This window comes from Danio rerio, chromosome 4 (assembly GCF_052040795.2).
Source record: "Danio rerio strain M-AB ecotype USA chromosome 4, GRCz13ab, whole genome shotgun sequence".
Taxonomy (NCBI): Eukaryota; Metazoa; Chordata; class Actinopteri; order Cypriniformes; family Danionidae; genus Danio; species Danio rerio.
In genome coordinates this window covers 33388200-33411551 of record NC_141024.2, presented here as the reverse complement: position 1 = coordinate 33411551, position 23352 = coordinate 33388200, and the positions used below count along the sequence as shown (strand labels likewise).

The following is a 23352-nucleotide window of genomic DNA, read 5'->3' as shown; positions in this document are numbered from 1 at the left end:
GGCGGCGTCCGCGACACTACTCTCACCACCTGCGTCCTCAGTTGTGTCTGCGCATAGGGCGGCAGAATAGAGAGGCTGGCATCCGCCACACTACCCTCACCACCCGCGTCCTCAGTTATGTCCGCGACACCTCCTCAGTTATATCCGCGCATAGGGCGGCGTCCGAGACACCTCACTCACCACCCACGTCCTCAGTTATACATTTTAAAATTCACTGTATGATTTATAATATAACATAATACAGAAAACCCAGCCACATTTGCAGACCCCTGGATAGTGAACTGCAAACCATCTCACAAAACTTATACAGTAGACTGTACCGTGTACAGCTCTCATTTTCATCGAGCTGCATCTCCGACTGATCCAGGAGTGTTTTTCGCCGTTCGCGTCAGCTATAAGTCTTATCGGATTCATCCCATTTCACGAACCAAAATAGCGACAGGAAACTTGTGGACTTGATCTGTTGACAGGCTGGAGTTTGTGTAGTTCCCATAAACACAATAATATAGCATGATGATGATAAATTACGGCAAAACTAACAACCATTTCTGGTATTAGCTCCTTTGCTCCACTGTATACAGCGCGCGTCTGTCAGATAAGTCCCGCTTCTGATGTCACCGGGGTGGTTAGAAAAAAAAGCGGAAGTGGGAAAACAGACACATTTTTTTTTAAATTTGTGCCCTTGCACTTCATAAAACATTTTAATATGGTATTTTATGGTATTATAGAGTACTTTCACAAATGATTTTACCTTTTTTTGAAACAGTTTTTTAACCTACAATATGCTCTTTAATATACTTACGCGGTACTTTCCGTGTTGGGTCTGGTTGTTACCCCCTTATTACCCAAGCATTACAGTTTGTTCTCTTATTCCTACACGTACGTTCATTTTACTAATACCATACGTACACTAAAGTACACCGTTATTTCACTGTACTTACGCGATACTTTGCGGGTTGTAAAAGTAAGCATTACCAAAAAAACATATAAAGAGTTTAGTTACAAAACGAGATATATCCATTTTAAAAAATGTTGGTTATTTGACATTATTATTTAAGACACCAAACTTGTTCCTGGAGGGCCGGTGTCCTGCAGATTTTAGCTCCAACCTTAATCAAACACACCGAACAAGCTAATCAAGGTCTTGCTAGGTATACTTGAAACATCCAGGCAGGTGTGTTGAGGCAAGTTGGAGCTAAACCCTGCAGGGACACCGGCCCTCCAGGACCGAGATTGGTGACCCCTGATTTAAGACATCAACAGTAAAGTTCATTCACACTTTTTGTACATGAAACTATTACCTGAGCTTAGTGAACATAATATTTTCAAATCCATGATATTTTTTATTTAGTTTAGTTTAGTTTAGTTTTATGTAAATAGTTCATAAACAAGTCAAAAACCATGCCAAAATGCAACATATTTATCAAAACATTGTCAAACATTATATATACATCATAAATATATGGAATAATCTATACAAAGATTGAATAAAAATAATAAGATTCTGAGTTAGTTCTGGCTAGAATGTGCATTTTTTTTGCAAAACACTATATATCCACCTTATGCTATATTCTAAGAAAAGCTAAAGAATCATTGTTTTTTTGATAAGTAAGATTAAGTTATGTAAGTGAAGTTACATAATCGACTTGTAACTTGTTACAGAAAGAGTGGAGGGCGGCTCCATTTGTGTGACCGTAGCTTGAACTGCGGTCACACTAGAGTTTGAGCTTGTGAAATTCTGTCGTGCGGCGCTGCAAAAAGGGGCGGGATTAAACTCGATGATTAGACATTTAAAAAGCGAGCGATTGCTTAATGTTTTAAATTTCTGTCTACAGAGATCATGTTTTGATCCTCGATCAGTCTCACGCAGTAAAGTGATGCGATTTCGCAGGTCAGAGTTCACAAAGCTGATGCATTCGCATGAGTATAAATGGAAATCTATGGGAGGAAAAGCCCAGAGTGACCGCAGTTTAAGGCTTCATATTACATCAAGAATACATTGAATAAATGCACATTAGGTGTACTCATGTGCTTATAATCCACTGATAACACTGAGAAGTAACTTCCCTGATGAGCACGGTATAGGATGATTTGCAAGTTACCACAGCACATCATGGATCCTAATTTCCTAGCTGAGCTTAGGGCCTACCTTCTTTTGGGTGAATACCCCCCAAAAATGCTGATAAACACCAGCGATATTGCATAATTAGGAGAGCATCAAACTTCACTATGGCAGGTAAGGAAATTGGCATAACTTAAAGATAAATATAAGAACTGTCTGCAGTGTGTGCTGCATGTAAAATGATTGGACTATATTTAGCTGAGATACAACTATTACAATATAAAAGAGATTTCATATATGACGTGTAATTACAAATAAAACATCTCAATGGAAAACAATCTTTTCCTAATCTTTTTCTCCTAAAGAAAAGAATCTATAATTTTGATCTGTACAATGTATATTTTGCCCAACCTCTACAATATTTAGGTTTTGTGGCCCAGGGTCACATATATTTTATAAGAGCTGGGCTTAGATATATGTTTTTAAATATATATTTTCTGCACATGACGTTTTATATTACATCAGAAAAAGGGCTCTGATAAAGAGACAAAATGTAAAGTTGTGTGTAGCATAGAGAGGCTGACCAACCTTTCAAAGAATTTCATGCAAGCAACATTGGTGCACATTGTGGGCAACTTAAGACAAGAGATGCGATTTCTTAAAGATTTTACTAGCCTGGCATGTCAGAAGACATTGAGAAATGGGTAAGCTAATGCACTTTATGAATACTTCAGTTCAATGAATTTATGAAATCAAAAATTTATTATTATTTTAAACTTAATTCATATTATCATTGTTTGAGGTTTCACAGTGCACTGTTTGCCAAAAAAGCTAGAGAGATCTAAAACATGAACCAGATTATATTCCAATCAAGGTACTAAATCCATGTTTCTAACATTGGCTGTTTCTCAATATGCGTTCCTCAGCGGTCTTGCGTCCTCGTGTTCTCATGCAACGTCATCATCAGCTGCCTAAGTTCAGTTCCAATACTCAAGACCGCAAGTACAGAGGACGCGTGAAACTTCCCGGAGGTGATCTTGATATCGAGGATGCACTGATGCAGACTTGAGCACCGAACTCGCTCTGGAAGTCCCAGAAATCATTGCGACTGGAGGTGGGAAGCACTGCATTTTATTTAGATTTATTATTAAAGTTCAGAGATATCACTTATTTACCTCAGGAGTTTCCCTAAATGAAATGGTGAAAGTAAACATTACCATGGACATCTTAATAAAGGAATAAACACATTAAGGGTTGTTTGTTTGCTGAAATTCGTATTAAAATATGTTTTATTTATATTCTGCAGAGTATATTTATAATGTTTTTTTATGCAAAGTATATATTTTGAAGAGGGGAAAAACAATAAATCGTATGAGTGTTCTCTGCGTTCTTGGAATTGAGAAACACCATTGTTTAATTGCCAGGGTTTTTGTGCTTTCTTTGTCTCCCTCTTGTCGCTGTTTATTTGTGCGCAGTTACACCTGTTACCAATTCCCTTGTTTCTCTGTCCCCATTGCTCTCACCTGCTCTCCCTGATTATTTGGCTATTCTATCTCCCCTTCTCCCACGTTCTGTGCTTGATAATAGTTTGGTGTCAGTAAGCTTTCTAAGCTACTTGTCCTACCTGTATCCAAGTTTGTTGAATCTTGTGAACTTCGTCTCGTCGTGCTCTGTCTCTACCTGTTTGTTCCACTGTGCTTTGGCTCACCTCTACTCTGCCCACAGTCTGTGCTTGAGTAAAGCCAATCCATCCAATCTCCTGCCTGAGGTCTGTTCTATTATATTCAACTGTTTTGATGAGGAACCTTTGTGTTCGACCTGCCACCATCTACCAGGAGAAGGCCCTGTATTTTGACTGCCTGTGTTAAATCTGTTACAAATGAGTGACTCTTTCTCATGAACCCTAGAACAGGAGTTTTGTCTTCCTTTGGTTGAAATAAACTTTGTTGAATTTCTCCCTTGCTCCTTCAGAACACTGGCATTAAACTTTTGACAACAGTACAAATGTAAGATTTGTATTAAAGCGATATTTCACCCAAAATTGAACATTCTGCCATCTTTTATACACCCTTCACTTGCTTCAAACACATTTGCATTCCTTTATTCTGTTAAAGGAAGATATTTGGAAAAAACAAATAGCTGAAAACAAATGGTGAGGTAATTATCATTTTGGGTGAACTACCTTTGTAACATTTTGCATACATCTAACAAAATGTCTTATTACAGTCCAAATGTTAAAAATCAATGCTAACCTTCTGTTTTTGTTTGGTTTGACAGACCAAGGTTCTTTTTGAGCTTGTTGGAGTAGATTTGTTAGGGAAGCGGGTGAAAACGGACCAGCAAAATCAGTATATTTTAGTCATCATAGACTATAGCACAAAATGGGCTCAAGCATATCCGCTCAAAACCAAATGTGCAGCAGAAGTAGCACAATCCTCTCAAATTTATATATCAGCTTGAAGTCCCCAAACGGATCTTAACAGATCAAGGAATGGAGTGTCAACACTAAGCATTTGGATCCTTTGAAGGATCCAAATGTTGAAGTAAAAGTCAAAATTATTAGCCTTTTTTTTTTTTCCTCAAGGAATTTTTCTAAATATTTCATTCGTGTAGACTACAGAACAAACCACTCAGGGATGTAACATTGTGAGGGAGACAACACAGCTAAGTATAATCAAAAGGAAAATTTAACTCAGTTGAAATAATATAATCAAAATATCAGTATGTTCAGTGTGAAATGCAAGTGAACGAATGTGGTAAATGTTGTCAGAGATGGTGTATAGATGCGAAACAGCCTAATGCCCAAATTGGTGCGCAGCTCTGGCCAAGTGAATGGACAGCGGCCCCGACCAACTCTCTGCTGGGGTTTAAATAATGGTGCTGACCTGCATCAGGTGCGCTGAAAGCACGCCCCCAATCTAGAAATCAAATCAAACACACAGAAACACAAAACAACGCAGTCCTAACACTTGCCTAGTTAACTTAATTAACCTAGCTATGTCTTGGAATTGTATTTTAATATGAATACTAGTATCTTGTTAATTTTGTAAAATATGTGCTGTCATCATGGCAAAGATAAAATTATAAGTTTAATAATGACAATATTTCTGTATATTGGGGGGGGGGGGGGTAATAATTCAAGAGCTGATAATTCAGGAGGGCTAATAATTCTGATTCCATTTATTTTATTTTAAATGTACAGACACTTTGTGCAGTCAACAAAGATTACTAAACTAATAAACTGTTTATATACAACTTTAGGTCAACACTGAAGTCTGCCAGATACTTGGAATTAAGAGGAGTCTCTGTGCTCCATACCACCCTCAGACTAACGAGCTGGTGGAGAGGCTCAATGGTACAATTTAATGGCAACTAGTCAGTGGTACCAAGCTAGACACTATTTATTTATTTATTTTTTTCTATTTTTGTGGTAACAACAAGTAATGATACAAATTATATAAAACACCAGGAGAACAGCAAAGAGAAAAAGAGCAACAGACAAAGAAAATATGAAGAAAAAAAAAAAACATCTTCAGAGACAGGGGGAACAACTGAGGCAAAAGAGCAAAGGAGCAGCGTGCCAGAAGAGCAACGTGAAATTGAACTTTCAGAGACGGAGAGACAAGCAAGCAGTCTAGAAATACCAAGACAGAGACCAACAGAAAGTAAGAATTAGTTTTATCTACAAAAGTAAAAAGCTACTTATAGGATTTTTTTCAGAATTTATTGCTTGTCTATTAAAATATATTGTGTATTTAAACATTAGATGTAACTTCAGTTGTGTTTTTTATGTTTTTTCTCCAGGTAGGTGATCAGGTAGAGGCAGCAGAAGGAGTAGCATTAGGGCCATGGCTCTTATCAGACAAAGCAGAGACCACACCTGCCAGTCCACAAACTGGAGAGCTGGGGACTAATCAGAAAAGAAGAGGCAGGAGACGGGTTGCCAATCCTTCAAAATGGAAAGATTCTACCCGCAAGAAACTTAATCAGGAGGGCAAGGAACATGTCAACTTTACAAATAAAATGGCTTCAGCCAAACATGTGAGAACTTTGAAGAACTGTACTGTCGTGTAAATTCAAATGTGCAAAAAAGTTACCCCAGCTGTAGAGACATCACCAATAGTCCTGTGGGAGACACTTAAAGTAGTCATCAGAGGTGAAATTATATCTTACTCTATATCTGTTAATAAATCAAAACATGCTAAACTACAACAACTAATAGAATCAATAGAAAAATTAGATCAACAACTTTCTATATCACCCACTGAAGAACTACTTAAAAAGAGAGTGGAACTCAAAGCAGAATTTGATCAGTTGTTAATCGAAAAAACCCAACAAAACTTGCTTTGGACTAAAGGGAATTTTTATGAACACGGGGAAAAAGCAAGCCGTTTATTATCTCACCAGATAAAAATTCAGTCAGCTTCCAGGTTAATCCCACAAATTCGTAATGCCTCACAACATCTGACAGTTGATCCTAAAGAAATTAATGATACCTTTAAAAAATATTATACCGACTTATACACTTCAGATTTTTTTGGAGATACATCAGGTATGTCATCTTTTTTTAATAACCTGAATATCCAGACAATTAACCCAAATCAAAAAGAAATGCTAGAACAACCAATTGATCTACAAGAAATCTTAGATTCTATTAATGGTATGCAAAACGGCAAAAGCCCTGGCCCTGACGGCTATTCAGTGGAATTTTATAAAGCTTTTGCCCCTAAATTAGCTCCACTTCTTCTAAAAATGTTTGAAAATTCTTTAATTAATTCAGAGTTACCAAGGTCTCTTACAGAAGCATTTATTACACTTATTCTGAAGCCAGGAAAAGACCCACTTGACTGCAGCTCCTACAGGCCAATATCACTGCTAAATGTCGATGTTAAAATTCTTGCGAAATTATTGGCCTCCAGAATTGACACCATCATACCAGAAATTGTATCACCAGATCAAACAGGCTTCATAAGGGGTCGTCACTCATTTACTAATTTAAGAAGACTTCTTGGTATTCTGTATTCTCCTGCGTCCAGGGAGGCCCCAGAGGTGGTGGTGTCCCTGGACGCAGAGAAGGCGTTTGATAGAGTGGAGTGGCACTATTTATTTACAGTTTTAAAAAAATTCGGTTTTGGATCAAAATTTATAGCCTGGGTCCAATTGCTATATTCTAATCCCAAAGTATCTGTTATTACAAATAAAATACGTTCCCAATTTTTTCCAATATTTAGAGGAACAAGGCAGGGCTGTCCTTTAAGCCCTCTTCTTTTTGCATTAGCAATCGAACCACTTTCTATTATGCTTAGATCCTCGCAGTCTATCCAGGGAATTGATCGAATGGGGTCGGAACACAGGGTCTCTTTATATGCAGACGACCTGTTGTTATACATTTCACATCCAGTTGAAAACGTCCCAAAGATAGTAAAAAATTTATCTGATTTTGGTAGTTTTTTCAGGATATAAACTAAATCTTTCTAAAAGTGAATGCTTTCCAATCAATTCCCTTGCTTTACAAATTAATGTAACATCCCTTCCATTTAGGGTTTCTCAATCTGGATTTAAATATTTGGGAGTCCATATTACCCGCAGTTTTTCAGGTTTATATGCAAAAAATTTCTTACCACTATTAAGTAAAATTAAATTGGATCTTCAGAGATGGGACGCACTACAATTATCCTTAGCAGGCAGAGTGAACTGTATAAAAATGAATATCCTACCTCGATTCTTATACTTATTTCAATGCCTTCCAGTTTTTCTCCCAAAAGCTTTTTTCCATAAAATAAATACACCTATCTTATCATTCTTATGGAATGGGAAGAATCCCAGAACCAGTAAGGAGCTTCTTGAAAGACATAGATCCCAGGGAGGTTTAGCACTTCCTAATTTTATTAGTTACTACTGAGTTACTAACCTCCAAAAAATTGTTAGTTGGTATAATACCCCAGAGGTTGATTGGTGTAAAGCTGAAGCAAATACTTGTATTTCTACATCACTTTCTTCATTAATAACAATGAAGTTACCATTTTCTCCGTCTAATTATTCCTCAAGCCCCGTTGTATGCTCTACACTCAAGATATGGTCCCAGTTTAGACAGAAGCATAAACTGACCGATTTTTCTATGCTAAACCCTTTATGTAATAACCACTTGTTTCCTCCCGGTAAGCTAGATTTCACATATGTTCAATGGCAGAAGGCAGGCCTGGCTAGATGTTGTGACTTCTATATAGACAACACCTTCGCTAATTTTAGTGACCTCTCCAAAAAATTTCAATTGGCACATTCCAATCTATTTCGTTATTTCCAGGTCCGACACTTTGTCCAAGCTCAGAGCTCAACTTTTCCTGATTTACCACCAGCCTCAATGCTGGATAAAATTCTACAATCTCCTACTGCTCTTAAAGGTCAAATTGCAGCATTATACATGATTATCATGTCTCCAAATGATGCTTTAATTGACCGAATTAGAGGAAAGTGGGCAAACGACATTGGAACTGAAATCCCTGATAATATATGGGAAGAGGCTCTGAGTAGAGTAACTTCCTGCGCACGCCTCAATCTCATACAATTTAAAATTATTCATCGAGCCTACTACACAAAATGTAGACTCTCAAAAATATATCCTTCTATTGATGAGGTGTGTGATCGTTGTAGAAGTGAAAAGGCAGACTTTTTTCATATGTTCTGGGCTTGTCAAAAGTTGAGTGACTATTGGACACAAATATTTAAAACATTAAATGACGCCTTTAATTTAGAGATAAAACCTAGTGTTGAGTTAGCTATCTTCGGGGTACCAGAACACAATATATTGTTGACAAACAAGGAAAAAAATGTATTCGCCTTCGCTACTTTGTTAGCAAGGAGAAGAATACTACTTGAGTGGAAATCAGCAGCTTCACCTAAAGCTTCAATGTGGATGTGTGATCTGATTTTATATTTGAAATTAGAGAAAATTAAGTATTTAATGAAGGGATCAGTCCAAAAATTTTATGAGACATGGCAACCTATGATTACATGTTTTGGGAAAAGGAAGACTCTCTCCTTTAACTGATTTATATAAATAAATCTGTGCAAACAGGTTTAACTGTGATCACCAATATGGTTTAGTTTGAAATGTATGTAAAGGACCACTATAAATGTAACAGAATATTGATTTGTATTAACATGTACTGTAGGTAATTATTTATTTGAAAAATTTTTTTTTAAGTTTATTTATTTATTTTTATTAATTTACTATTATTATTATTATTATTATATATATAATTTTTTTATTTTTATTTATTTAATTATTTACTATTATTAACAATATTTTCAATTTTGCTATACTTTTATTTATTCCTGTTATAATTGTATTTTAATTTTATTTGTTTGCTAATTTATTTCGGCGGCAGTGTTCGAAAATGGGGGGAAAGTTACAACTTTAAATGTACAAAATGTTTTGTTAAAGCTTGAGAAAATCATCACAAATAAATGTTTAAAAAAAAAAAAAAGTTACCCCAGCTGAAACAGAGTTCAATGAATTGAGTCAAAACAGAAAATATGACTTTATAGCCATGACTACAGACTGCAACAAAACAAAAAGGCATACTTGTGATGAACCACAAAGAAAGCGTACCAACTCATTTAGGTACTATCTAAACTTAAGGGGTAAAAAAAGTGAGAGTCTGTAAGCTGTTTTATCTGGGCACTCTTGTCATTAGACAGAAACCAGTGTACACATGAAAAAAAATCTGAAAATGCCATAACCCGATCAAAGGGGGAAGCATCCAAAAAAAAAAAAAAAAAAAAAATGCATGGATGCAAATCAGAAAGAGGAAGTAAAGGCACACATCAGTTCATTTCCTGTTGTTGAGTCACATTACTGTCGTGCCAACACAGAAAGGCAATACCTTGAGCCAACACTCAATGTTTCAAGGATGTATGATCTCTACAGACTTAAATGCAGTAAGAATAGAAATACTCCTGTGAAAGAATCGTATTATTGATTAATATTTAACACAGAGTTTAACCTAAGCTTTCATGCCCCTAAAAAAGATCGATGTGATCAGTGTGAAGCATATGAGACCGCTGTAAAGCAAAACACCAAAGTGATGATTACAGACGAACAAAGCATATGGCTGGCAAGACAGCAATGCGTCAGGAGCGTACATGCACAGCCATATTGAAAAGGCAATGGCAATGTCTTAATTTTATTCACCGTTGTCTTTCTTGTGTGTTTTAATGAAGGTGAAAAGAAACAATCCATATGAAATAATACAGATGAAGAGTACTGATTTCTATGACTTTAAGGCATGTTCCAAACTGTTTCAGTATAAACTGATTCCATTCTCTGAGATGTCTCAGCTTGTGTTTGATCAGTGTCCATACGCTCTTCATTACACAAAGTCACATGCACAGTCTAAAGTTACAGTTGACCTAAGAGGTGCCAGGAGACAAATGAGAAGCCTGCCACCTACTTTCTTCTTACCCAAACCAAGGGTACTCCCCAAACAGAGCACCATTTCAGAGGCCAAGATGGTAGACATTAAGTCCATGTTCAAATTCATGCCACTAGCAGATAGACAGTATCATACTGCTGTGTTGAATAAATAAAAAGAATGCATTTTCAAAAAAGAAGATGAACCAGTTGAAGCACCTATTTACTAATCTTTGTGATGATAAACAAGTTTAAATGCATAATTCATGATCTTAAAAAATGAAAATATGTCTGATTTTGACAAATGTAATGATTTAAAAGGCTGTTTTGACATTGCGATGATTTTTTTTTTAAATTTACATTGTTGAAAAAAAAAACTTGTTAAAAAATGTTGAAACATACATTTAATTTATTAAACCTTGTTAAACAACTCATTTGCTCATTGTCTGTTTTCTTTAAAGTTTTTAAATTTGATATTAAGCCTTGAAGGACAAACAATTAATTTAATTCATGGGGTCTTAATTACAACAATACATATTACAATATTAATTATATAAAGTTAACGTCTGCACTGGACAATATTTTAGCATGTTTGATTGTATGTTTAATTTGAACAAGAATAAAATATTCATCCTAAAACTTAAATAAACATTATAGAAAGCAAAAATGTAACTTTCTCATACATCAACATACTGTTACAACACCATTTAAAAAAAAAATATATATATATAAGCAGACTGATTGTATTAATTATCTGCCAGATAGAACCTTATAATTCCAAGCGGAAAATGACTTTTTAGAATGAGAAGGTTCTATCTGCATTTGCCCTGTTTATTTTACCCAATTTGCAAAATGAAGAGAATTTTGATAATTTACATTTAGAGTACATTTAGGGTATCTGTCATGTTCATGTATGAAAGAGAATTGTAACACCCATATTGTTTGCTCTATAGAATGCAAAAACTTTGAAGCTCAATATCTCAAAATCCTTTAGAACGCAGATAGAACCTTATAATTCTAAGGTGAGGAATTACTCTCATATAAAAAAAAAACTGTTGAAGAGATGTTATTTTGTTTCTATTCATAGTTTAATTTATTTTAAACAGAACATTTTTATTGCTTTGTTATTTTTTACAGGATAAAATGTCCAAACGCAGAGAAAAACTATAAATAATAAGCCATGCCTCATGACTAAGAGTAAGTGGCAAAAAAAGTAAAAAAAAAAGACTTTTATTTTGGCGTGACTTGTGACGTCATAAGCCTGCGCCGCTCTCGCGCTGTGATTCAATTGCAGAAAGGTTTGTTTTAAAGCGTTTACCTATATATAAAGCGATTGATTAAAGTTTCAGTGTTTTCATTCAGTGGTAAATTATTTACCTTTTGACAATATTATTTTAACCCTTATTCGACGTAGTACTATTTACTAAAACTCACAGTAATGAGGTCTATCTTTTGAATAAAGATAGGATAAGCTTTTTGTTCCCGAGAGGAAATTTGTCTTGTGCAAAAAAGTGCTATAAGCAGACAATAAGATAAATAAAACAAGCACAACAATTAAGAACATACTTGAATAAAGTAAAAGTGTGGTATAAGTGTTTTAATGAAGGTTTAATTTATTAAATAGCATATTGTCATTCCATTCTATACATCACTATATATATATATATATATATATATATATATATATATATATATATATATATATATATATATATGAAATGGAGTACTAGTTTTAATCAGCTGATTTGTGGCTATTGTTTCTTGATCGGACAAATCTGATTTCTGTTTGTTAATGACTCTCATATAAAGAAACTGTTGAAGCAAGTATTGAAGAGAAGTTATTTTGTTTCTGTTCATTGTTTTATTCATTTTAAACAGAAAATTTTTTATTGTTTTGTTCATGTTAAACAGGATAAAGTGTCCAAACACAGAGAAAAACTCCTGCTGAAGTGACTGATCTCCACACTGTTATAAAGATGGCGTTTATTAAAGAGGAGAGTGAAGATGTGAAGATTGAAGAAACATTCACAGTCAAACAGGAAGATCTGCAGGAACAAACAGGTTGGTTTTCATTCTCAAAGACCAACTCAGTCATTTGATCCTCATTCAGATATACTTTAATAATAAGAATACTAAATTAAATCCATCTTGCAGCCCTGAGTGTGCTGCCTAGTTCTCCGAAATGCTCATAAGCACTCCTTGAAAGACAGGAATGAGTTTCTTTCTTGTTGCTTGTTCTCATCTCTTTGTCATTATTTTATGTATTATTAGTCTCCCATTTTCTCTACTTTCTTAAGGTTGTTGCTTTTCTTGTTCTCCTACTGTTTGTAAGGTGTCCTTGAGCACTAAAGAAATCCTTAGGCACTAATGTCATTTTAAAATTATTATTGAACAAATCCTTATATTTGCGTGTCACACAACACATACAAATTTATCAGGACTTACTGAAAATGGAAAGGATTGGAAGGACATTTGCTGTGCTCTATCATTAATAGGGAAAAGGAGACTCTTTGCTAGATTGACTTTGTATCCAAAAACATATCCAAATTTTGAAAATATTGAAAAAGGAATACATTTATCTGGAATTGACAGAAAAAGAAGATTATCCGCATATAGCAGGAACTTAGGTTCATGTCCCTCTCTGAAAATTCCTTTTAAGCCATCTGAGTTCCTTAATACAGTTGCAAGAGGTTTGATGGCAGTGTCAAAGAACAGAGGGTAGCCCTGTCTCGTTCTTCTAGAGAGTGGAAAGCCTTTAGAAATTATATTATTTGTTTGAATAATTGCTTGGGGCCTGGAATATAAAGCTTTAACCAAGGAACAGAATCCAGGATCAAAACCATTTTTTTAAGCGCTGTAAATAAATAGATCTACTCTATTCTATCAAATGCCTTATGGGCATCTAAGGAAATTAGGACCTCTGGATTGGTATTATTTTTTGGTGAATAAATAATATTTAAATAAGCGATGAAGGTTGTAAGATGTAAGAACTGTCTCACAACAATAAAACCAGTTTGATCTGGGTGAATTCTCTTTCCCATGACTGACTCCACTCTGATTCCCAGCACTTTAGCCAGGATCTTATAATCACTGAAGAGTAAGCTGATCTGACGATAAGATTCACAGTTAAGTGGATTCTTATTCTTTTTAAGAAGTACTGTTATAACAGCCGATCTCATGGAGGGGTGAGTGATTCCGAAACAAGAGCTTCAGCAAATACCTTGCACAACAGGGGTGTTAGCTTGGCAGTAAACTTATTATAAAACACATATGGGAAGCCATCGGGGCCTGGTGCTTTTCTGGTTTTTAATTTTTTGATAGCATTTTTAATTTTAGAAGGTCTTGTAGGTGATCAACCTACGTTTTAATATTGATCAGGGGTTTATTAGCTCATTTCAATGAATCGGATCCTAAAGATTGAATCAGATTAAAAGATTTACACTTTATCTACCATTTGTCCCGCAAATAGAAGACATCGTATCTTGCCAATCTTGTTAATATTATTTACGTGGCCAATGACAATAACATAACACAGTATTGGGTTAACTTTTAGCAAGGTAACAAGATCTACAGCTCGAGGCAATGACTTAGAGGCACATAAACAAGAACACAGTTCTTACAAAATGAGTACAAAGATTTATTGAGCTACACTACGATACATGAAACTAACTACGTAATAAGCAAACAACAAACAAACGCACACTCACATTCACACATACACACAGAGGCAGTTCAGAGGATGCAAAATAAGTTGACAATGTCCCAAATTAATTCTAATACTTCTTACAATATCTTAGAATAACACCTGAGAAACCACAAAAGCAGAGATATGGCTTATCTTTAACTGCTTAAGATCAATCTGCACAAGATCAGCAAGAGACTACATTAATTTGTGTTACTTGCGCCCTTTTTGCTGAAGTCGAATCTCCCTCGCCGGCTGGCCTTGGGGAAACACGGTGCTCCTGATTGGGTGGTGACTCGCTTCGATGATGTCTTTTGGAATCACACGCTTGTGAATGGCTGTTGTCCTGGGTTACCTAGGTGACGGACTGCTGAGAGTCGGTTTTGCGGAAATTCGTGCAGTTTCCTGAGTCCCGAAACTTAAGAGGTTTGCGTGGAAGTTCTCGGTGACCCAATCGCGTGGCAGCGCGGTGTCCGGGCAGGCGAGAGGGGGCAGAGAGCAAAAGCATGCGCAAGCTAGCTGATGCAAAAAGCGAAGTTTCTTTGTCGCAGGGCGTTTTTACTGACCTGGTCTGGTTCATCCCCATGGCACTGTCTGCCAATGAGCAGTTGCCATGAAGAGTGGGGCCACACCCCATACCGACGTAGGAAAGGTCAATAATTAACAGACTGCATGTAGATTTCACGTATAGAACTCTTGCAAGATTGTTATGGTAATGATAGAGTAATGGTAGTAGTGATGATGATAATAATAAAACTGTATATGTAAAAACTGAAAATAAATAAAACAAAAAGGGATTAAAGTTACTTATTAAGTGGAATTCGTCTGTTTACTGTCCCACACATAACACTGCAAAACCATTAGGAGCTTTTAATCCGTCTGTTCAATAACATACTTCTCAATATTTAATTTTTTTCTTTTTTCTGAGTTAGTAAAATGTTTGTTTGGCCAAGAAACAACAGCTGTAATAGTCAGTTCCTAATTATGTGCGGCATCATATAGAGCCGACTGAATAAAGAAGATGCCATCAATTGTATTTGAGCTTATTACCCTGGGGTTTTACCGTACTTTTCCACAAATTTCGCGGCTTTGGCTGGGTCAACGAACACCTCAGGCGCCACATCTCCATTCTGATGTATTTGCAACCTGGCCGGGTATCTCAGTCTGAACTTGACTCCTTTTTTACGTAGCGCTTGCATTACATCCTAAAAGGCATTCCGTTGAGACATGACCTCTGCTGTATAATCAGGAAAGATGAAAACCCTTTTGCCCTTATATTCCAGAGGTTGTAGTCTCCCGCGACGCAAAATCAATTCCTTCTCTTGGAAGTGGTGTATACGCGGCAGAATTGTGCGCGGTCTCTCACCCATGGCCGGTTTGGGCAGGAGAGACCGGTGCGCACGGTCCACTTTAACTGGGTTAGGAAAGTGTTCTTCCCCGAGGAGCTGTGGAATCAGCCGGGAGACAAAATCAGTGGGTTTACCTTCTTCCTCGTCCTCCTACGGAAATGTGTCGTCATGACCTGGCCTCCAGATCCATAACTTTGTCCCGCAGTTGCATATTTTGTTTGGATAGTTCAGAGACTTTAGTCTCTAAATCATGCAATCGCGTATCAAAGTCGCTCGCCGCAGTCTCTTGATTTGTCACACGGACCTGTAGTTCAGCCTGTGAAGCCACAAGTTTCTGGAAGTTGAGTTCAAAAGCAACGAAGCGATCGTTCACACCTCGCAAGATTGACTCAGACATCTCCTTACTTATTTCTTTACATAAAGCATAAGCGGTGTCTGGTAGTATTTCAGACTTTTCAGGTGAATTGTTAGCATTAGCTCCGGCGACGTCGTCGGCGACTTTTCCTTTGTGTGAGGCACTCGGTTTTTTCATTTTCTAGCTTTAGCAGGAGTTTGGGATGTAAAAAAAAGCGTGAACACAATTAAAAGTATTAAAGTCGAACAAAAACACGGTAATTTAATAACTTAATTGAGGCCATCTATCCACGAGACATGCGCACTAGTGCCCCCGCTCCTGTCCTTCTTTAACTCCTGTAATGTGGAGATTTGAGCAGCGAGACGTCTCCTCAAGACCTTCGATTCAGTCCCTCAGCAGAGCCAGCTCCTTTTACACAATACTAAACTCTTTTTCCAGGGTAGTAAGAGAGTCAGAGTATCCACCCAACACAGACTCCAGACCAGTCACTCGCTCTTACGCTGCTTCCACTCTGGCGTTAATGTGCTCCACATGATTGCGTAACTGTCCGAATCTGGTCAATTTAATTCCAAAGTTCATTTGACTGTGCAACGGCCTTTTCTTCAATTTAAGCAATCAAATTGGCCTTTAATCAATAGCTTGACGGCCCGCACTGTTATCACTTGCCGGGGCCGTCTATTTCTTAGATGCAGCTTGCTCATCGGGGTTACCATTAGCATAGAGGCTAGTAGCGGATTTTGCCTCTACAGATGCTTCTGCCTATATTCATCCTGATTCAAGTTGAATGACGCTCAGAACAGCTAGAATCAGACACTAAAACGCTTATTTTCCAGTATATGTAGGTTTAAGGTAATAGTATTTAGGATAAGAGCAATATTAAAAAACATTGTTTCACGTGAGGACCTCAACAGTTTGCGTCTTCACATGGTGCTGCTTTAACCGGAAGTCCAAAGCAAACAGTTTAACAATAATCACAATGAAGCAAAAAACCCTCAGCACATATAACTCAAATGAAAGTGAAAGGAAAAAATGCAAATGATTTCAGGCCAGCAGATTCGTCACATTTGAAAACGGGGAAAATAATAATGATAATAATAGGATGAGAAAAAACAAAACAAGATAAATAAAATGAAAATTTGGGCAAAAAAAAAAAAAAAAAACTTTCGCTTCTTACCCATGGAGTGAAGGGGTCAATGGAAATGAGAGGGGAATGGCGAATGTGGAGGTGTGGATGTGAAGGTTGAGGGCGTCTCAGTTGAGTCGCTGAGTCGACTACTGACCTCATGCCAGTGAGATAAATCGGTAAGATGATTTTATTCCGAACACACTGCACTGAAGTCTTTGGTGATGCACTCGTTCAGACATCACGAGCACTTCAGTGACAAGACACAGTGTTTCTCACAGCCAATCGTTAAGTTTACACTGCTCGTCTCGACCCAGTTTCTCTACTTGTTTCCCAGCACTGCAACATTTCAGTTAACTTCTCTTTCTTCTGCACACCACACAATGCTGCCCTCTTCAACTCTTCTCTTTCTTTATACTCTCACCCATTTTCTTTTTTGACGTCCTATGGGTGGAGACCAATTAAACAATGTTGACTTTAAGAGTTCATTGAGTTATTTTTTCTTTCTTTTTTTTATTTCAAAACATTTTCCTAGAATATGTCAAAAATAATATCAGTCTGTTTGCTAAAACACAGAGAAAGTTTTGAATCCAGAATGGATGAAAATGACCCAACAGCACACAAGGGGAAAGGTGCACATTTCAGCCTTTATGCAGATGCTGTACAGGTGTGTCTCATGTCTGTGTGGCAAATATTCAGCTGTTTGTTCAGCTCTTACCCCAGAACTTTTTTTTCTGATGCATTAACCAGTCAGGCACAGAATGAACAAGTATTCCCTGTCTGCTTTAAACATTTTAGAAAAACATTTTGTTGTAATTGTGAATATATATGAATAAAAAAAGGCCATTTACAGCTTTTACATCTGTGTCTTATCAATATGACCAAAATGACTTTTTATGATCAATTATGTAAAAAAACTCTGTATACTGGACTGACACAATTTCAATTTGCTATAACTTCTATGGTAAGCGGCTTTGACACAATTTACATTGTAAAAGCACTAGATAAGTAAAGATGAATTGTATCTGCTTAAATGTGTACACGTTAATGGACCAAACAAAATATGATCTGATTTATTTTACATTTAATGTGCATCAAAATTACAGTGTGTGTAGCCAATGTTTCCAGTGTCTTTTCACTTTTCAGCTTTTGATGAGAGTTTTTATGACTTATTGAAAACTAATGTTTTATTTCTTTCAGACCTAATTGAAGAGTATGAGGGGAGTAAAGAGGAGGAACATCATGTCAAAATTGAGGGAAAAACTCATTTACAGACTGATGGTATTTTAAAAAGAAGAGACAAGAATCGTTTCACCTGCACTCAGTGTGGGAAGAGGTTTGGCAGAAAAGGCATTCTTAAGATTCACATGATGATCCACACTGGAGAGAAACCATTCACATGCACTTGGTGTGGGAAGGGTTTCAGCCAATCATCAAACCATAATCGACATATGATGAGCCACACTGGAAAGAAACCATTCACATGCACTCAGTGTGGGAAGAGTTTCAGCCAATCATCACACCTTAATGTACACATGAGGATCCACACCGGAGAGAAACCATTCACATGCACTCTGTGTGGGAAGAGTTTCAGACAAACATCATCCCTTAATCTACACATGAGGATTCACACTGGACAGAAACCATTCACATGCACTCTGTGTAGGAAGAGTTTCAGCATATCATCATCCCTTAATCTACATGTGAGGGTCCACACTGGAGAGAAACCATTCACATGCACTCAGTGTGGAAAGAGTTTCAGACAAACATCATCCCTTAATCAACACATGAGGATCCACACTGGAGAGAAACCATTCACATGCACTCTGTGTGGGAAGAGTTTCAGCAGCCCATCAGACCTTTCTAAACACATGAGGACCCACACTGGAGAGAAACCCTTCACATGCAATCAGTGTAGGAAGAGTTTCAGCAACTCATCAGACCTTTATAGACACATAAAGACCCACAGTGGAGAGAAACCATTCACATGCACTCAGTGTGGAAAGAGTTTCAGACAAACATCATCCCTTAATCTTCACATGAGGATTCACACTGGAGAGAAACCATTTACATGCACTCAGTGTGGGAAGAGTTTCAGCCGCTCTTCACACTTTAACTACCACATGAAGACCCACACTGGAGAGAAACCATTCACATGCACTCAGTGTGGGAAGAGTTTCAGCCAATCATCAAACCTTAATAAACACATGAAGACCCACACTGGAGAGAAACCATTCACATGCACTCAGTGTGGGAAGAGTTTCAGCCAATCATCAAACCTTAATAAACACATGGTGAGCCACACCATTCAGAGTAATCATTCACTTGCACTTTAGCCACGGTAACACTGGACTTCTCTCCCCATAGACATCCATTCATACACACGCGAATGCGTCAAACCGGAAATGCAAGTTTGTGCGTCAAGTTTCGCAGTTCACTGCGTTGCAAAGTTTAAGCTTGGGGAACTCTGACCTGCGAAATCACTTTAAATGACTTTGTGAGACCAATAGAAAGAGAGAGAGATCATTAACATGCACTCAGTGTGAGAAGAGTTTCAACCGATTAGCAAAGCTTAATGAACACATGAAGATCGTCCAGGTTACGTACGTAACCAATGTTCCCCGAATAGGGAACGGAGACGTGTGTCTGTATAAACAGACTTTGGGAGTGCTTTAGATGACCAATCTCTTCTGAAGATAGAATAATGGGCCAATGAAATGCCAATTGAATTGGCGGAGTTTAGCTCCACAGCTGAAACTGATGAGCCAATTAGGGCTATATCAGTCAGCTGTGTGAGTTAGCTTGTCAGAATTTTGCCTGCTGAAGAGCCGATCACTCAGCTCTCAGCTGGAGACTCAGGTGTTGTGGCAGTGGAGACACACGTCTCCGTTACCTATTCGGGGAACGTGGGTTACGTACGTAACCTGGACGTTCTCCTTCATATGGGAACTTTGACGTGTGTCTGTATAAACAGACTTTGGGAGACTGTATGGAAAGCGCCACAGCAACCAAGCCCGTCACGCTTCTGATGTGCAGTTTGCCAAGCCAAAGCGTGAGCACACTGACATCACCAAGAGCGCAACCTTCCAACATCCCCTAGGCCCAACATATTACCATTACATGGGAATAAATGTTAAATCGGGGGTCGTAAGTGTGCTTTTACCTAGCTAATATAGACTAGGGGTTTTTGGGAAATACGACAGTACGTTGGCAAAGCGTCAGTTCCCGCAAGGGCAGGATGCGGCGGAGACCACCTGCTACCCAGAAGGGGAGACCTGATGGTAAAGAGGCTAGCCAGTTGTATTGGCACGCTCGTCCTTCGAACCCGAACCGGAGAAAAGGGCGGTGGTGTGGAAGAAAGGAGATGTGAAAAAATACGTCCTTTAGGTCTATAGCTGCAAACCAATCCTTTGGACGGACGCTCTGAATCAAGCGTTTCTGTGTGAGCATTCTTAAAGGCATTTTGTATAAATGACAGTTCAGTCTGCGCAGATTTAGGATTGGCCTTAACCCCCTGCTCTTTTTGAGCACGATGAAATATGGGCTGTTAAACCCGGACCTCATCTCGGCTGGAGGGACCTGTTCGATTGCATCCTTCGCCAGGAGGACAGCAATCTCCTTTCGCAAGACAGGGCGCTCTCGGGTATCACCCTCGTAAAAAGGACACCCATGAACTTGGGAGGGCGAATAGCGAACTGAATCGCATAGCCGAGTCTGACCGTCCGTATGAGCCACTGCAACGCGCTGAGCAGTGCTAACCAAGCCAGCAGAGCGCCGCTAATGGCACCATCGGAGTGCCAGCGGAGGGGCAGCTCGGTATGGGAGTGCTTATCCCGGGAAGCAGAGCGTCCCGAGGAAGAGCTGAAAATAAGAGAGTTTCTCTTACCTTCCTCCCTGGATCCCGCGGTGAGGCCGAAGTGAGAGAAAGGAGTCCGTTCTGCTGCACTCTGAGGGCCTGAGGCGAGGGGTCCCACGCTGCGAGCTGGAAGGCGAAGCGTCCCAGACTGGCAGTGCTCGGGTTTGCGCATCCGGAGAGAGAGGAAACTTCTCTTTTGGAAATTTGGTTGCCGCTGGCCCGAAGGCCGACAGCGATGAGTTTAGAGTCACTGAGGACTGATGTAATAATCCTGGGCCCCCCACCGAGGAAAGAGCAGGTCCCCTCTTCTCCGAATGGCCCGTCCTGGGAACGCTTTGCGGTCCATTTACCGGACTTAACGGCGCCCTGGGGCGGTGCCAACACAGTCCCGCGGGAGGCTTGGCATTGCCGCTTGGCCGGTGGAGCGGACAGCGAAAGCAGAGCGGATGTTGAAGCCGCGGGTGGACGCCTTCGGCAAGGAGCTGCCGCAGCGGAAGGGGCAGCGGGAGGAGCAGTTTTCTGAGCCCGCTGATCGATGGCTTCACCCATCGCCTTGGACTGCTCTTTCACCGTGGAGAATTCCTGGGTGAACTCCCCAACGGTGTCGCCGAACAGGCCAGCCTGGGATATGGGAGCGTTAAGAAAGCGAGCTTTGTCAACATCACTCATATAGCGTTGATAGGTGGCTATAGCGTGCAGTACGAACGTGTGCTCTCTTAGGAAATTCTGCTCTTTCAGATCACCCGCGAAACGCCAAGGGGACAGGAAACCCAGCTCGTCCACCGCTTACACGTCTTCTCCCACACTGGTGAAAGTAAGGCTTTCTTCAATGTTGGAAGTCAGCTCAGCAGAAGAGTTCTTCAGTCTCAGATCGGATCTGAAGCAACAATTCTGACGAGCTAACTCACACAGCCGACTGACATAACCTTAATTGTCTCAGTTTCAGCTGTGGAGCTAAGCTCCGCCAATTCAATTGGCATTTCATTGGCCCAATTTCATATCTTCAGAAATGATTGGTCGTCTAAAGCACTCCCAGAGTCTGTTTATACAGACACACTTCGAAGTTCCCATATGAAGGGGAACCACACTGGTGTTAAAGAGTATATGTTCTTTGTGTGTAAGAAGACTTTTATTACAGCTCCAAAAATGAAACTGCACCAGTCGATTCACACTGAAGAGACCGTACAAGTGTTCACACTGTGACAAGAGGTTTAATCGGTTAACTCTTCTGAAAACAGAAGCAGATTTACACTGGAAAGAAACTGTACAGATCTGATCAGTGTCTACAGAGTTTTGCTCATTAGGCGCAGCTTAAGACACACATGGACAAAAAGCTGCACACATGACATGAATGCAGCAAAACATTTTCTCAAGTGCACAGGATGTTTCATGTCTGAATAATGTTTGAAAAGGCTGAGTGATGCTATACTTTTTTCAACACTCCTACACTGCAGTAGGTGGGGTTGTTAATGTGTTGTGCTCCTCGCGTTTACCGTAAACAATGATGGCGGCTGAGAGAAGAACAGTTTCATAAACATCTGGCAAAAAGCACCTCTGCGGCTTAAAATCTCTTTGCAAGTGATTGTACAGGTGCGGATACATCTGTACTCTACTCTCCAGTGTATTCATGCAGCTAGAGTTAATTTGGATGATGTTCTCTGTCTGACTCCCTGAACGAGAAACAAATCACTGGGAAGACACTGCACATCAAAGGTGGAGCTCCAGGACTGTTAGTTTGCAGTATACCAGGGCCTCAAGTTTAGAAAGCCCATTCAATTGTCCTGTGTTGCATCTTTTATCAGTAAAGTTTCTTTACTTTTAGGATCAAGATTCTTTCTAGTTTACTACATTTAATTTTTGAGTAGAATACAAACTTGATGAATATTTTATGATTTAGGCAGAGCAACATGTTTTAAGTTTTACAATATTAATACACTCTGATGATTTCATGACTCCAAATAGAAGTATGTGGTAAATCCCGATTGGATGCCTGCAGTACTCATTAATGGGTATATAAAAGTTGTTATGCTAGCTACCCCAGGACACTGTGGCTACTCAGGAGTTCTCATGTCAAGACCTGCCATCTCATTGTCTCTTTAACCTTATGGTTTTGTTTTGCATTACTTGTATTATTATACTTATATAATGTAGTTAAAGTGTTGTTGTGATTATATCCTAAGTTGTTTATCTTCATTAGTATCCCTAGACATTTGTTGGTTGCTTTGATTGATTGTTCTATGAGTTACATTTTATAATAAATAATTTGCATTCAGGCTATTTTGTTGGCTCATCTCTCTTTTTTAAGGTGTGACTCAAACAAGCGGGTCATAACACTTTGTAAAATGTATCCGGTTTTATCCAAGATCTTGTCCTTTCAGTCATGACCATAGGTGAGAGTAGGAACCTAGATTGAGCGGTAAATTGAGAACATTGCCTTTCGTCTCAGCTCCTTCAACACAACAGAAAATCAAATTAACTGCATTACTGCTGCTGCACTGATCCATCTTTAAAT

General features: G+C 38.6%; 2 protein-coding genes and 1 pseudogene across 5 annotated transcripts in view; all 3 read left to right on the top strand.

Annotated features, from left to right (window-relative positions):
- LOC147844804 (putative RNA-directed DNA polymerase from transposon BS) overlaps positions 1–23352 on the top strand; it is a 157678-nt gene that overhangs the window by 48087 nt on the left and 86239 nt on the right. The gene's annotated exons all lie outside the window — the stretch shown is intronic.
- Positions 2230–12391, top strand: LOC147844803 (uncharacterized; annotated as a pseudogene).
- Positions 11723–23115, top strand: LOC137490865 (uncharacterized). Of its 4 annotated transcripts, XR_015942475.1 has the most exons (5): positions 11723–11773; positions 12387–12536; positions 18185–19191; positions 19276–19554; positions 21905–23115. XR_015942475.1 is itself a non-coding variant. In XM_087248961.2 (4 exons), the coding sequence occupies exons 2-4, from the start codon at positions 12452–12454 to the stop codon at positions 19266–19268; spliced, it is 1086 nt and encodes a 361-aa protein (XP_087105087.2). In that variant the 5' UTR covers positions 11723–11773; positions 12387–12451; the 3' UTR covers positions 19269–23115. The 4 variants fall into 4 exon arrangements, 2 of the variants coding, with proteins under 2 accessions (XP_087105087.2, XP_088506155.1); XR_015942474.1 differs by having other exon boundaries at positions 18185–19554; XM_087248961.2 differs by having other exon boundaries at positions 18185–19150; positions 19234–23115.

What these genes read in the sequence shown, in the direction of transcription:
- LOC137490865 (XM_088650029.1), top strand. Translation starts at nt 12,452, where the DNA reads ATGGCGTTTATTAAAGAGGAGAGTGAAGATGTGAAGATTGAAGAAACA. An exon ending in AGATCTGCAGGAACAAACAG is followed by an intron (nt 12,537 to 18,184) that starts GTTGGTTTTCAT and finishes TATTTCTTTCAG; the next exon opens with ACCTAATTGAAGAGTATGAG.